This window comes from Oncorhynchus tshawytscha, linkage group LG04 (assembly GCF_018296145.1).
Source record: "Oncorhynchus tshawytscha isolate Ot180627B linkage group LG04, Otsh_v2.0, whole genome shotgun sequence".
Classification (NCBI taxonomy): domain Eukaryota; kingdom Metazoa; phylum Chordata; class Actinopteri; order Salmoniformes; family Salmonidae; genus Oncorhynchus; species Oncorhynchus tshawytscha.
The window spans coordinates 21,095,330-21,112,640 of NC_056432.1; the positions used below are offsets into that span (position 1 = coordinate 21,095,330).

The following is a 17,311-nucleotide window of genomic DNA, read 5'->3' on the forward strand; positions in this document are numbered from 1 at the left end:
TGAACTGGTGCATCTATTTTTGTCTTTTGAAGAGAGAATCCTACATCAGAAATCTCTTAAACCACACAGGGCCATACTTATGTGGAAAGATGCATCAAATTATTTCCTGGTTGACTATACTGCATGTCTAGACTGTATTTAAGGTAAATATTGATTGTATTATTTAATTATATTTTTAATTAGTGTCTGGCACAAGGAAGGTGGCCTTACTGAGTGTTATCCTTGGCTATGCTATAAGAAATAGTACAATATGTCAAAGAAAGGTTTTAAAGAATTTCTCAAGACTCATTTCTGCTTCATCTCTTGTAAGTGTCCCATTTTATTCTGCTCATTCTATTGTTATTATGCCCATACTGCTATTTCTATGTTATTAGTTATTTTTTCAGGACATACAATTTATTTATTGCTCATCACACATGATTTTATCAATCATGGCATATAATTCTTGAAGTTACTAAATGCCAGTTAGCTAAATGTGAATGAGAGAGTGAATTGAGAGGGTAAGACTGAAGACATACAGTATGACCATACAGTTATCCCATTTATGAACTGAAAGATTCCTGACACTTGAGAAGGTTGAAATACATTCAAGAGTGTGTGTCTCATATTGGCAATATCGTTATCTAGTTTACTGGTTTTGTTAACTGATGCCTCTTTGTCCAAAAAAGTTATCATTGACATTTTGTACTGTTATCAACTGAAATGCTCAATGTATCTACCTGTATTTCCATTAAAAGGTCTACATTATAGCTGTTTCTTTGATTGCTATGTTGGGTTCAGAATATCAGGCACACAAAAAAACATACACTTATTTTTCCAACAGTTTATTGTTGACACTATTTCACATATGGTTAATCCAAAGTAGTAGTATCGATGATGGGAAAAGCATGGATTAGGACCTGATGCCACCTGCTGGTTTCTGTGTGTCGTTTTCCTTCTCACATTTACTGCTGAAATAACAAACAAATATCCTATACACTAAGAAGACAAAACCCTGTTAAAGCAAACAAGACATGTTACGTATCGTCACAAAACAAAAAGGGCTGTGCCTCCCATACTTGCCAAGTGAACATTACACACATTACTGGAGAAACCAACTCAGTTGACGTATGTCAAATGTATTGTGGAACTTGAAGTATATGACTTGACAATGAACGACCTGAAAATCCCTTCAAATACATATTTAAGCATATTTTCCCTTTAAATTGTCACCAAATTAGCTCTTAAAATATTTCAATGTCCACACTCTTAAGAAGCTGTTATGAGGACACTCAGAACTTTAACCAAAACACTTCAGAATATTGGGGAATCAGGTCATTTTCTGTCTACTCTAAAATATTACTTAGGGGTCTGGACTTATTTTAGCAGCTTACAGTAGCTTATGTGTCATCACCTGCATAAACCCAAAGATAATGTATAGTACAGGTATCACACAACATACACAGTACCAAAGTTATTCATCTGCCTGCTTAAGCTTCTCTTGAGAAAAAATGTCTCCCTCATAATCACAGATCCTATATGCCTATGATATTAAGCCATTTAAAAAAAACTGTTCATGTGAATTCAGGAGTAGGTGTCCATATATCTGCATGTGACACCAAAAAACCTCTCTACATCATGTGAGCGAGTGAACGTATCCATCGGTTTGGTGAGGTGGAAAATATCTACAGTAAGTAAGAGTGCAATAAAATTCCCTTCAGCCAGGTCAGGTCCCTAACATTAGTCCTCCCAGCCACCATGGGGCTACACATCAGTGCTGACACCGTGGCTGTGAGTGACCACCTCCCTCATGGTGACAGAGCGGATGAGGTTGAGCTTGTGGTTGAAGCTGGGCAGGTCCATTGGCAGGTCCAGCTCCTGCTGCTGCACAGTCCTGTAGCTGATGCGGCCGCCACCGTTATGCAGTCTCTCAGAGGAGTGCTGCAGGTAGAAGGGCAAGGAGTAGCGAGTGCAGGATGGGCAAAACCTATGGGAGTGTGTCATTGGTTTGCGGGTCAGGGAAGGAGTGTAGACAAAGGCGGGCCCGTTGGGCTCAGAGGGGGGCGTGGTCATCATGTCCTGGTCATCAGCCGTGTGCACTGGTGTGGGGAGAGAGGACATGATGGTGAGGTCCGGTTGCTCCTCCTCCATCTCTGGCTCCTCCTTCTTACAGCAATAATACTGCCAATGGAGCAGAGAGAAACATGTGACAGAGTGATCAAGCTGGTCACCGTAAAACCTTATGCACTCATCACAGCTAAGGTATAAAAAACATGGCTACTTCACAAAATCGAATTCTTCATGGCAAGACTTTAGCCTACCTGCAACCTACAGTAGCACAGTACTGCAACGATAGTCAGTAAGATGACTGTAGCTAGAATTCCACCACAGATAACCACTGTCCCGGCTGACATTCGAAGTCCTCTCCATCAACACTCTACAGAGACAAAAGAATAGATAGGCATAGTGCAGTAATTGCAAATTCCTTCAAATCATCAGGTAATTTCACAAAAATATGTACATTAGAGGGAAATTGAAAAGCCATCGATTTACTTGTTTTGGAGAGAAAATTCAAGCTCAAGTAAAATGAATTTCAAAAGAATCTACTGGTCTATGCAGTGACATGGTAAAAGAGACAAATTAACTGCAGAGGACATGATGGACACATTGTATGGTTTTTAAATCAAAAGCTTCCGAATAGGTTGAGTCCATCTTAGTTTGCTTTCCTTCTTGTTGAGACTGTTTGGTACTGTAGGAAAGGTCCCAGGAACGTGTCATTCAGTGTAGGACCATACTGGAATAATGCATGGGAGTTACACAACAGACATGACATCAAACCCAGAAATAGCCTCAACACTAAGGCAGAGACAGACTTCCAGTGAATTTCAAGTAGAAAGTGGAAAGTAAAAGTATGTGAACCCTTATGAAATACCTGGATTTCTGCATAAATTGGTCATAAAATTTGATCTGAACTTCATCTAGGTCACAACAATAGACAAACAGTCTGCTTAAAATAATAACACACACAAAACATTAATTTTCATGTCTTTATTGAACACACCGTGTAAACATTCACAGTGCAGGGTGGAAAAAAGTATGTGAACCCTTGGATTTAATAACTGGTTGACCCTCCTTTGGCAGCAATAACCTCAAACAAACGTTTTCTGTAGTTGCGGATCAGGCCTACAGTACACAACGGTCTGGAGGAATTTTGGACCATTCCTCTTTACAAAACTGTTTCAGTTCAGCAATATTGTTGGGATGTCTGGTGTGAACAACTCTCTTGAGGTCAGGACTCTGACTGGGCCACTCCAGAAGGTGTATTTTCTTCTGTTGAAGCCATTGTGTTGTTGATTTACTTCTGTGTTTTGAGTCGTTGTCCTGTTGCATCACACAGCTTCTGTTGAGCTTCAATTGGCAGATAGATAGCCTAACATTCTCCTGCAAAAGTCTTGATAAACTTGGGATTTCAGTTTTCCATCACTGATAGCAAGCTGTGCAGGCCCTGAGGCAGCAAAACAGCCCCAAACCGTGATGCTCCCGCCACCATACTTTACAGTTGGGATGAGGTTTTGATGTTGGTGTGCTGTGCCTTTTTTTCTCCACACATAGTGTTGTGTGTTCCTTCCAAACAACTACACAGTAGTTTCATCTGTCCACAGAATATTTTGCCAGTAGCGCTGTGGAACATCCAGGTGCACTTTTGCAAACTTCAGACGTGCAGCATGAACACCATTCTTGTTTCTTGTTTTACGTGTAGTAGACTCGTCAACAGAGAGGTTAGCATGTTCCAGAGATTTGTGTAAGTCTTTAGCTGACACTCTAGGATTCTTCTTAACCTCATTGAGCATTCTGCCCTTTGCTCTTGGGGTCATCTTTGCAGGACAGCCACACCTAGGGAGAGTAGCAACAGTGCTGAACTTTCTCCATTAATAGACAATTTGTCTTACTGTGAACTGATGAACATCAAGGCTTTTAGAGATACTTTTGTAACCCTTTCCAGCTTTATGCAAGTCAACAATTATTAACCTGTCACGCCCTGAACATAGAGAGCTTTTTATTCTCTATGTTGGTTAGGTAGGGGTGTGACTAGGGTGGGTCATCTAGGTAATTATATTTCTATGTTGGCCAGGTATGGTTCCCAATCAGAGGCCGCTGTTTGTCGTTGTCTCTGATTGGGGATCATATTTAGGCAGCCATTTCCCCTTTGTGTTTTGTGGGATCTTGACTTTGTATAGCTTCAAGCTTCGGTTTGTGCATTTATTGCTTTCTTTGAGTTTCACTTCATAATAAAGAGGATGGAACCATACCACGCTGCATCTTGGTCCACTCATTCTAACGAACGTGACATAACCTTAGGTCTTCTGAGATCTCTTTTGTTCGAGGCATGGTTCACATCAGGTAATGCTTCTAGTAAATAGCAAACAAACATTTTGTGAGTGTTTTTTAGAGGGCAGGGCAGCTAAAACCGACATCTCCAATCTCATCTCATTGATTGGACTCCACATTGGCTGACTCCTGACTCCAATTAGCTTTTGGAGAAGTCATTAGCCTAGGGGTTCACATACTTTTTCCAACCTACACTGTGAATGTTTAAATGATATATTCAATATAAAAAATATAATCGTGTGTGTTATTAGTTTAAGCACACTATGAATAATATTGCAGAATATATCATCAGACCAAAGTAGATACATATTGATGCTGTAGACGTCCACTAAATAAGGCAGGAAGTAACCAGGTGTCTGGAATGTTCTATTAAAAGTCCCATGCTCCCGCAAAGGCTAATGGAATTGTCCATTCCAAAGCAGTTAGAATTGATGTGTGATAGGTTTAGATAGTCACATCTGAATGGCTATGAAAGACTAGCTTGCATGAAGAGCTGCGCAATTTCTCACAATGACCCCCCAGTTACGGTATTCTGTAACAGCAAAACGTCTAACTGAGCTGAAGCTATCTTGTGGCAGAAAGGGAAAATGGAGGCCACCACAAACACTCAGACCATTACTTATCCTGTCCTTATCCTTATCCTGTAGCTGCCACACACAGGGAGGACAGGAGAAGTAATGGTCGGAGTGTTTGTGGTGGCCTCCATTTTCCTTTTCTGCCACAAGATAGCTTCAGCTCAACATATTGCATTCTGTTCCCATGACGACCTGGTCTGGCATCAGTGTCCCTGCAGGAAGGGAGTCATTTACACCGACTGCTGTGATTCATCATAATGTGATTCATGTGATTCATCATAATACACAAATCACTGGCCATCCACATGCAGCCAGGATTTAAAAGTTCATCATGATCCATATTGGGGTTACAACTCTCCATGGCAGGCTGTCCTCTAGATCTACATAATGATCAAATCAAATCACATTTTATTTGTCACATGCACTGAATACAACAGGTGTAGACCTTACAGTGAAATGCTTACTTACGAGCCCCTAACCGAGAGTGCAGTTTATAAAAATATGGATAAGAATAAGAGATAAAAGTAACAAGTAATTAAAGAGGAGCAGTAGAAAATAACAATATATACAGGGGGGTGCCGGTACAGAGTCAATGTGCGGGGGCACCGGTTAGTTGAGGTAGTATGTACATGTAGGTAGAGTTAAAGTGACTATGCATAGATGACAACAGAGAGTGGCAGTGGTGTGGAGAGGGGAGGGGGGGCAATGTGAATAAGTCCAGAACCCTACATTTGACTAGATGTTCAGTAGTCTTATGGCTTGGGGGTAGAAGCTGTTTAGAAGCCTCTTGGACCTAGACTTGGCACTCCGGTACCGCTTGCCATGTGGTAGCAGAGAGAACAGTCTATGACTAGAGTGGCTGGAGTCTTTGACAATTTTCAGGGCCTTCCTCTGACACCACCTTGTATAGAGGTCCTGGATGGCAGGAAGCTTGGCCCCAGTGATGTACTGGGCCGTTCACACTACCCTCTGTAGTGCCTTGCAGTCAGAGGCTGATTTGTTGCCATACCAGGCAGTGATGCAACCAGCTCTTGATGGTCTTTTCAGTCTCCTGAGGGACAATAGGTATTTTCATGTCCGCTTCACGACTGTTATGGTGTGCTTGGACCATGTTAGTTTGTTGGTGATGTGAACACCAAGGAACTTCAAGCTCTCAATCTGCTCCACTGCAGCCCGGTCGATGAGAATGGGGGCGTGCTCAGTCCTCCTTTTCCTGTAGTCCACAATCACCTCCTTTGTCTTGATCATGTTGAGGGAGAGGATGTTGTCTTGGCACCACATGGCCAGGTCTCTGACCTCCTCCCTATAGGCTGTCTTGTTGTTGTCAGTGATCAGGCCTACCACTGGTGTGTCATCGGCAAATTTAATGATGGTGTTGGAGTCGTGCCTGGCCGTGCAGTCATTAGTGAACAGGGAGTACTGGAGGGGGATGAGCACGCACCCCAGCATGGCGGATGTGTTGTTACCTACCCTTACCACCTGGGGGAGGCCCGTCAGGAAGTCCAGGATCCAGTTGCAGAGGGAGGTGTTTAGTCCCAGGGTCCTTAGCTTATTGATGAGCTTTGAGGACACTTTGGTGTTGAACGCTGAGCTGTAGTCAATGAATAGTATTCTCACATTGGTGTACCTTCCACCTTACTAGTTTATTTTGTATCTATTAAAAAATAAATTGAATATCACTTTGGTTACATTACACACAGGCACACAGACAGGCACACAGACAGGCACACAGACAGGCACACAGACAGGCACACAGACAGGCACACAGACAGACAGACAGACAGACAGACAGACAGACAGACAGACAGACAGACAGACAGACAGACAGACAGACAGACAGACAGACAGACAGACAGACAGACAGACAGACAGACAGACAGACAGACAGACAGACAGACAGACAGACAGACAGACAGACAGAGCGCCCATGATGCATCCTAAACAAGAACTGCAAAGGATATTCGTTAGACTATCGTTAGACTATAGCATTAGAGTACTGGCTCTCAGGTTAAAATCTATCTCTCAGAGAACAATGTCTGACATGACCTCTTGAGGCTCTAAAGGCATTGGGCCAACTCTCAAAGTCAATGGACAGGCCATTAGACGTGGTATTCTATCATCAACAAACCATTAAAGTTTCCCTAGACTTACAGAATGCTATTTGTTTGGAGAGAGTTCAAATATTTTTTCGTTTAACACATTTTTACAAGGCATCTAACCATACTAAATAATTGCTGTTTTGACCCATTGATATCAAAATTGCAAAAATCTCCACAGCACATTACACATCACATCATACATCACATCATATAATCGCTGGGTCCAAGACAGAGATGCCTATCCCCCTCACGAACGACCAAAAAAACATAGGCTATGTACTGTAGCCAATCTACCCATTTGCACAAATCACACAGGCTACAATTGTCTCAGGTTTCAACCACCCCGCCGCATGGAGAGCATATCAGCACCATGGACAGCCGCTCAGTGCCAAGAGCAAGCGACAAGTGTACTGAATTTATAAAAACATGTCATAGGTATTCAATTATCATGCAGACTGTCTCACTTTCAATCTCATGACACATTTAACTTCCTGTAACTGTCTCATCGGATCTCTTTATCTATCCAGTTTCATAATCGAACATTTCTGTCTTCAGTCTTTGCTCCCCTTAGACCACGTCCATCGATTTAAAAAAACGCTCATAGTCAGCAAAATATGAGAGATACATGAAATAAAAACTTTTATCAATATCTAATAAACTAAATTAAGCATATAGGGTTTTATAATAGGCCTACATTAACCAAGCCTAGCCTACATTCAGGAGTACGAGCAATACTCTAAATGACTTGTGTGAAAGCAAAAACACAAAACTACTTAAACAATAAACGACTTGCACGCAGGTTATAATCTTACCTCTATAAGTATTTGAATCGTCCCATGTCGCGTCCCGGGTGCCTCCGGCTCGCGCAGCCCCGGTTCTGGGCATCCGTGTTGCAGCCACGTGACGCTCAAAGGCAGCAGCGCCTGAAGGTGATTAATAGGCTTTCATTGTAGACTAATGGGATTATCATCAGGTTCGCTACTCTTTAGAGCAAACATTTGTTTTGTACCTTAAAATACCGAAAACGACAAAAGTGACTATCCCTGTAGCTATTCTGTGGTAAAGCACTTGTTTCCTTGGAAAAAACGTGTTGAATCTAAAAGAAACCAAACACTTCAATTAAATTCCCATCACAATTTCCCAAGTGTATCTCCATCTGTTTTCACTTCGAAAAGGCGTTAAAAGGAGTTTAAAAAAGATGGGTCCTTGCAAGCACAATTTGAATATTACTGAAGTAGTCCTACAAGTTGCTCTGTTTATTTTGACGCTTATACGATGGTATTGCCAGCTGAATTGTTTCCCGCGCTCCCAAATTACCTTTCTCCTTCCCGCTCAATTCTATCATGTAGTCAACATTTGATAGGGGGACGCTGAAGTCTGGCACTAATGATGCAAAACACATTACTCCAAATATATATATTCAAAGAAAAAACCCTCGTTACATTCCTAATGTAATGTGTGGCCTTATCCTGGCAAAAAAAAAGAATAAGAAAAATGTCTCCCCAAAATTAGAAAAAAAGATTGGTGATTGGTACAGTGGATACAACGTTTTTATTATATTTTCCGAGCCCGTTGTCCTGTCCGGTCCCCTCTGTATTGCACCTGAGCATGACAGCGGACCTCCACGCGCGCATTAATTTTCTCTGCTGATCTGACGAAATGTGGCCATGTGGCAAAGCAGCGGTGAGTCGTCGCGCTTTTACTGAAGGGCATACAGTTGACTTTCACGATAGAATAACCGTATATCTACTGTCATCGTTCTTGCCAGACAACGATATGGAGTAGCATGTAATTGATTAAAGCATCCTTGGTCGGTTTCCCAGAAAAAAAAATCCTTGAGTTGAACAGTTATTAGAGCCACTGGAAGAGTTGTGGGCTACAAAAATAGGACAGTTCACCTTAGTACAGTAGTGAAACATTTACAAAAATAATATAAAATATATAAATACCAAATCCCTTATGATTATTAATCATAGAAACCCTTCAATATCTGTAATGATTTGAACTTGATTTGAACTTTGTAATGATCTCAATAGCAGAGAAAGCAGCAAACACTGCCATCATGGAGTCTGATATTGACTATGCAATTCATCAAATTGTCAGCCTTGACAAGCACTGAGTCATGGACTTATTTTCCACAAGTATTATCTAACCTGTTTCTATAACCCCCCCCCCCACACACACACACACACACACCCTTCAGTCGCTTTCTCCTCCACTATCCTCCAGCTCTTTGCCTGGCTCTGAAGTCCTGTTCCCCACTGCTACCAGTACAGCCAAGAAAATGAGGGAAGCGAAAAAAACAGATTGTCTTGCATTAATTATTCAGCTGTTGAAGGAGGCTGAGATTCTACTGTATTATACAGACAAGGTCGTGTAATATTTATTAGTGGAGATGTGGTGCGATGATGGTTGGGTTATTTTCCTTCTTTTTCTGTTCTGGGTTGTCTTCCATTCAGGTGTGTTGGAGATGTATAACTGTATAGTGTCTTAGGCCTTGGTTTCAGCGATATGATTTGACATGTTAGAACAGTGTAGGCATGCAGAGACTGCCGATACTAAAATCTGATGAACATGGTCCCTGTCAAATAAACAAATACAATAAATACACTGCTTTGAGGGTCAGGGGTCAGGGCAAGCAGGCAACCAATCAAGGGGTCTGTGTTTAGAAGTTGTCAGCCATTTCCAGTCAAGGAACACTTTTCTACTCCTGCCCTAATGAATTCAACCCTAACATTAAATACAGAAACTAGTCTCTTACTGTTCACTTGACTTCCTTTCCCTCCTTTTTTCCTCTCCTCCTCATCTGTCTGTACTTGCGAATAGCCCTCCATGTTCGGGCGTCTATCCACCGCATACCCCGTTCCTCTTTCCCCCACCCCCCTCTCTTCCCGTTACCTTTTATTTGATTGCATGTCTGATACTGTTGGCTGTGCTGTTAACAGTTCAATACCACAAACATGGCTCCAGTGTTGTCATCTACTTAGCACTGATTCAACCGGTAATGTCGTACATTGGGACACTTGTTGTCAAGTTCACCTAACAAGTTCAGTTGACAGATAGCAACCCTGTCTACTATGTGGTTCACTAACTAACCATCTCCTCTGAATTTAATAGATACACAGTATCAATGGCTGTTCACTCAATCTGAAATTGGAGGTTGGAGTTGTTTGTGGAATGTTACTTCTATAGAGAGCCAGTTTGACCCTTTTGACTTAAGCCTTTTTTCGAAGGTTTGTAAAACTGTTAAATTGTTCAATGCAAACTATTAGTGTCACTATTTTTTACATTACTCTTTCTCAAACTACATTGTTTCCTTATGATTTCCTTTCTCTGCTGCCTATGAAAATGTGAGGTTCAAAAGAGCTCCCTCCATCTGGGTTTGTGTCATTCCAAAGCTCATATTTATGCGTGACTTACCTAACTTACTAAAATGGAGAAGAAAGATAGAAAGGCATGAACAAGCTGGTGAATGCTGAGTGTGGCTTGGTATGATGATACCCACCAACTGTTATTGTGCTTCCTGCATCTCTCATTCTGACAAGTCCCCTGTTCCAAAGCACTGCTGTGGTTGTACAAGCATGGGCTCATTAAGAGTGACATGTACAACAGGATTTTAAACCCAAAGCATCTCTGAATTCTCATACAAGAGACAAGAGCAACAGCAGGCTTGCTACAGTAGAGTAGCCTACAAACACAGCTGAAAGCAGGATGCTTCAATCCATCGCCTCCCTGTGCATCTGTGCAGCTGCAGTTGAGGGTTATTTTCCATAACTATAGCAATAAACACTTATGCATAATCCATCATTATAGATAGTGGGTGCTTAATATGCGCTTGACAGAACCCTACACTGAACCCTCTCCCTGTGGCAGCTTTTGATTTGCGGAGCTGCGGTGCTGAGTCTATGGACACCGGGGGCTCATAAAACTTTCCTCTGGGTAATGACTGCCCATCCCACCTGATCACTCATACTGAATGACTGAATGAGAGGAGCTCCTGGGACTGGTAGATGTTGACTAAGAAGCCCAAGGCAGCCTCTACAAACTGCAGCTTTGTGACAGATTAACATCCAGATAACCAATGCATGAGGCATATGGAAAAATGGCATATTGGAATATATTTCAATAAAATATAAATATATTTATATATTTATCAACTATATAAATAATTAAAATACACACTCACACCTCACAACCTTCTCTACTCTGTTGATAATGTTGAGACTCTATTGACTTCTGGTATTGTAGCATTCCCAAAGTACCATTTTACATGTAAAAGTTGAATCATTGAGTTGTTGAAAATGTATCTGCTGCTATTGAGGTATTGCCTACCTGCCACTTATATTATGAAAAATAGTCCAAATAAATGAGGTGTTTATTTCGAAAAGAAACTTGAACGTAGAACATACAAACCTGGTTCAGTCTGTTTTCCACCAGACACTGGGAGACAAATTCACCTTTCAGCAGGACAATAACCTAAAACACAAGGTCAAATATACACTGGAGTTGCTTACCAAGATGAGTGGCCTAGTTACAGTTTTGTGATAAATCGGCTTGAACATCTATGTCAAGATTTGAAAATGGCTGTCTAGTAAGGATCAACGAAAAACTTGACAGAGCTTGAAGAATTTTGTGCAAATAATGTGCAAATATTGTACAATCTAGGTGTGCAAAGCTCTTAGAGATTTACCCTGAAAGACTCAAAGCTGTAATCGCTGCCAAAGGTGATCCTAACATGTATTGACTCAGAGGGTTGAATACATATCTAATGAAGATATATTACATTTGCTACAAATGTGAGAATTCTTCTTCCACTTTGACATTACAGAGTATTTTGTGTATATCGTTGACAAAATTTGACAATTAAATCCATTTGAATCCCACTTTGTAACACAACATTTTTTGGAAAAAGTAAAGGGATGTGAATACTTTCTGAAGGAACTGTAGGTCTTTGAAGAGAGAGGTCACATTGCATGGACAACCAGACCAAATGGCCTTTTCAGATAGAAGTCATATACTTCAATCTGAAATCTCCATGGGTTGATTTTACTGGTGCATTGATGCATAGATTTGGAAAATAGGCCATTATGTTTTATTACATTACATTTTAGTCATTTAGCAGACGATCTTACCTAGACAAAGTTTCAGGAATAAATAGGGCTAAGTGCCTTGCTCAAGGGCACATTGACAGATTTTTCAGCTAGTCGGTTCAGTGATTCCAACCAGTGACCTTTCGGTTTCTGGCCCAACGCTTTTAAGCACTACTATACCTGCAACCCATTGTATGTTTGCTATGTACATTTTCCTGATTGACTGAATCCATACAGATGTCAACTAGTGCCTTAGAAAGTTCAATATAAGAAGTTCAGGGACCAACACTGACCTGCTGGAAGTTCTTAGAGATCTTTATCTTTTTGTTACCTTCAGGGGGATAGGAGTAAGTCCATTAAAGGTCAGGCTCTTGGCTAGACAGTGCCTTTAGTGTGAAGGTTTCAGTATTGTGGATGAATAAGACTTTAGCTGAATTCGACAAAAGTGCTGCGGGCAAGGAAATGTGATGTTAGAATGATCCAGTGCATTAGCCTTAGTCGCGGCTCTCTACCAAACCTCATAGCTGCCCCCAAAACCCCAAACCCCAATGTTTATAAAATATATAGAGTTAGCCTCGAGTTACTACCTCTGATGTCAGAATGCACGGGAGGCTACCACTTAGCTCCCGCTCCATGCGTCACCAATGGGTCTGGGTATGAGGGTTCAGAATCTGGATTCATTCAAACATCTCTCAGCTCTTGGACATTAGAAAAACACTCTCACCTTTAGACAAAACAAAGTAAGAGCCTGTCTTCTGCCTGTCTTTGGGGATAAGGGTGGGGTTCTTTTTTCCTTCCTTCTTTTCATTTATTTCCAGTCATTTTCTAGGTCTTCATCTTCAGGACCACTCAACATGCTTTTCCGTTTTGGGTCAACAGTTTCAATTCACTGACTGGAGTAAATTCAACACTGCAAGTGCGCTGTCTCTGACTTCACCCTGAATGGCCTTGGAGAACTTCACTTCGAGCAGGACAATGACATTTGACCCTCACTTACTTAAATAATACGTACTTACAAAGCAACCCTAAATACAGTGTGCATGTTGGTTTGTAGTTTTTACTTTATAATCGATGATATACTGTAAACAAGCTGGAACAGCTACTCAGAAATGGGCGAAATGCATGCTTTTGAAACACATGTACCATAACAGCCAGATGAACAAACACAGCTTTTGAATCCATGAGTTACATGCCGAGCTACATGAATTTAGTCAATCTACTATACCATCAATGTCCCAACTGATTACAAATACCCCAAACCCACTCAGAGCACATACAGTTTCTTGCAAAAGTATTCATCCCCCTTGGCATTTTCCTATTTTGTTGCATTACAACCTGTAATTGAATTGATTTTTATTTGGATTTCATGTAATGGACATACACAAAATAGTCCAAATTGGTGAAGTGAAAAAAAAAAAAAACTTGTTTCAAAAAATTATAAAAAATAAAAAACAGAAACGTGGTGCGTGCATATGTGGTCACCCCCTTCGCTATGAAGCCCCTAAGTAAGACCTGGTGCAAACAATTACCTTCAGAAGTCACATAATTAGTTAAATAAAGTCCACCTGTGTGCAATCTAAGTGTCACATGATCTGTCACATGATCTCAGTAAATATACTGTAAACCTGTTCTGAAAGGCCCCAGAGTCTGCAACACCACTAAGCAAGGGGTACCACCAAGCAAGTGGCACCATGAAGACCAAGGAGCTCTCCAAACAGGTCAGGGACAAAGTTGTGGAGAAGTACAGATCAGGGTTGGGTTATAAAAAAATATCTGAAACTTTGAACATCCCACAGAGCACCATTAAATCCATTATACAAAAAAGGAAAGAATATGGCACCACAAAAAACCTGCCAAGAGATGACCGCCCACCAAAACTCATGGACCAGACAAGGAGGGCATTAATCAGAGAGGCAACAAAGCGACCAAAGATAACCCTGAAGGAGCTGCAAAGCTCCACATCGGAGATTGGAATATCTGTCCATAGGACCAATTTAAGCCGTACACTCTACAGAGCTGGGCTTTATGGAAGAGTGTCCAGAAAAACGGCAATGCTTAAAGAAAAAAACAAGCGAACACATTTGGTGTTTGCCAAAAGGCATGTGGGAGACTCCCCAAACACATGGAAGAAGGTACTCTAGTCAGATGAGACTCAAATTTAGCTTTTTGGCCATCAAGGAAAACACTATGTCTGGTGCAAACCCAACACCTCTCATCACCCCGAGGATCATCCCCACAGTGAAGCATGGTGGTGGAAGCATCATGCTGTGGGGATGTTTTTCATCGGCAGGGACTTGGGAAACTGGTCAGAATTGAAAGAATGATGGATGGCGCTAAATACAGGTAAATACTTGAGGGAAACCTGTTTCAATCTTCCAGAGATTTGAGACTGGGACGGAGGTTCACCTTCCAGCAGGACAATGACCCAAAGCACACTGCTAAAGCAACACTCGAGTGGTTTAAGGGGAAACATTTAAATGTCTTGGAATGGCCTAGTCAAAGCCCAGACCTCAATCCAATTGAAAATCTGTGGTATGACTTGAAGATTGCTGTACACCAGCGGAACCCATCCAACTTGAAAGAGCTGGAGCAGTTTTGCCTTGAAGAATGGGCAAAAATCCCAGTGGCTAGATGTGCCAAACTAATAGAGACATACCCCAAGAGACTTGCAGCTGTAATTGTTGCAAAAGGTGGCTCTACAATGTATTGCTTTTGGGGGGGTGAATAGTTATGCACACTCAAGTTTTCAGTATTTTTATCTTATTTCTTGTTTGTTTCTCAAGAAAAATAATTTTGCATCTTCAAAGTGGTAGGCATGTTGAGTAAATCAAATGTTACAAACCCCCCAAAAATCTATTTTATTTCCAGGTTGTAATAGGAAAAATGCAAAGGGGTGAATAATTTCACAAGCCACTGTAACTAGGAACCAACAAGAGATAAATAATGAATCAAAATGTTTTTGTTTGAGGGTGCATTCCTCCAAGTTGTTCTGCGACCCCACTTTGAGAAGAGGCTTTTTCAAAGAATTCAGGCCAGTATCCATTGAAGCACATCAGAAAGCATCCCAGGAGTAACCTTTCTTTGGAGAGGAGGAACTGGAAGTCTATTAAAGGGTACAGAGCTTAAAAGCACCGGGCCTATAGTACACAGCCTCGATCACCACTACATACATCTCAGTACCAATAACATGCTTTCTATGACTTACATACACCATTCCATACATTGCTATGTACTTACTTATATGTGTGTGTGTGTGCGAGTTTGTGTGTGTATGTATTGAGAGGGACCAGAGTATGTGAGCGGAGCGGAGCTGGAGTGGAGCAAAGACCGGAGCGTGCCCAATTTGACTGGAGGATGGAGCGAGATTCCCAATGGCTGGAGCGTCCGCCTTCTCGCCCACTTCCAATTTCACTCCAGTAGTAGTATTTCTCTAGTAGCGCTCACTTCACAAGCTCAGGGCATGCCTGCCCCAGCATGCATTTGTAGTCTACTTGTGTACTGCTATTGCCCCTTGCTTACGCTTCTGTCATGTGGTTCGCTAAATATCAAGCTAAGTGAAATCCATGGGCACTTGGATCATTCAGAGCTACTGTTATGGTCTCATTAAAACTAGCATGGATTTATAAGTTATACAGTAATGAAGAAGTCTGAAGAAGCCTTCTGCCTTGTCCCTGCCACCCTGCACACAATTATATGGTCATCCAGCTGAAATGTCACCTATTTTGGAGCTTTATCTGGCCTATCAGACCACACTACTCGTTGATGGACAGAGATTCACATAGGAAACTAAAAGAGTGTTAGAGCAAGACACGAGTCAATTCCAAAACAACTTTGAGTTTATTGAGAAATTCTCTAATCTACATTCTGATCTTTGGAAAATCTAGAAAATACAAAAAAGTATCAATTTCAAAAGGATTGAGAGTGCACTATTTTCAGGAATCACCTCAAATCTATAGTTCTGAGTTACAGTGGTAGCATTACGTCAGACAAGCAGCACACATCCGAATCACAGCATCATTCCCATTCCAACGACTGCAGAGTCCAGACCTGGCCCCCCCTTACAAAATCAATGAGGGGAGAGGATGCAGAGTGATACAGAGCACACCTTGGCCATTATTTCACATGAAGGAGAATTACTGGAGCGTCTCATCTCAGCCATGAGATAGAGGGAGAACAGAGGGCATACAGTAGAACATATTTTATTCATCTCACTGGTAAGTGCAGTCACAGTGAAGGGAGGCTGCAGGTCTACTCCTCTAGACTAGAGGTTTTATACTGAGAGACAGAGACTGTCCGTCACATTAACAACAATCCCAGTCCTCTCTACTGTATGGACCATCTCTAAGAAAGCACTAATAGTCTATAACTGTCATTAACTGTCAATAGCAACATTGCGATGGGGGCAGCTGAATACACAGCTTTCATGTAGAACCCTGATCCATCTCTCTTCTCAGACATAGCATATGGCCGCAGTAAAAAGTTAGTGCTTATTGATACTGTAATAGAACGAGCGAAGACAGTCAGATCTCTTTGGAGAGGATACACACGCACACACTTCCAAGCCCTCACGCACGCACACACACACACACCTCCAAGCACACACACACTTATCCGCACGCACACACACACTTACACTCACACACACACACACACTTCCAAGCACGCACGCACGCACTCACACGCACACACATGCACACACTCACACACACACAAACTTCAAAACACACACACACACTTCCAAGCACGCACGCACACACTCACACGCACACACATGCACACACACTCACACACACACAAACTTCAAAACACACACACACACACACACAGGTCTACTCCTCCTCTCTGAAAGCCGCTGTTTTACTGTTGCTGCCCCTTACTGTTCTATTATAGTAATGGAAATGGAGGCAATGTTATGAGCTGTTATGTGACCAAAAATAAAGGCTTGTTCAATCACACACAACCATATAAACACACATGCACACACACACGCACACACGCACACATCCAAGCACGCACGCACGTACACACACACACACACACACACTCACACACACACACACACTTCCAAGCACGCACACACACACACACACACACACACACACACACACACTCACACACACACACACACACACACTTCCAACACACACACACACACACACACACACACACACACACACAC

The 17,311-nt window shown here is 41.8% G+C and overlaps 1 protein-coding gene across 1 annotated transcript; it reads right to left on the minus strand.

Moving 5' to 3' along the window:
- Positions 1-846: 846 nt before the first annotated feature.
- On the minus strand, positions 847-8,361 carry LOC112232782 (protein FAM163B-like). Its single transcript, XM_024399997.2, has 3 exons — positions 7,855-8,361; positions 2,301-2,416; positions 847-2,160 (listed from the first exon to the last, which is right to left on the minus strand). The coding sequence occupies exons 2-3, from the start codon at positions 2,391-2,393 to the stop codon at positions 1,744-1,746; spliced, it is 510 nt and encodes a 169-aa protein (XP_024255765.1). The 5' UTR covers positions 2,394-2,416; positions 7,855-8,361; the 3' UTR covers positions 847-1,743.
- Positions 8,362-17,311: the final 8,950 nt, after the last annotated feature.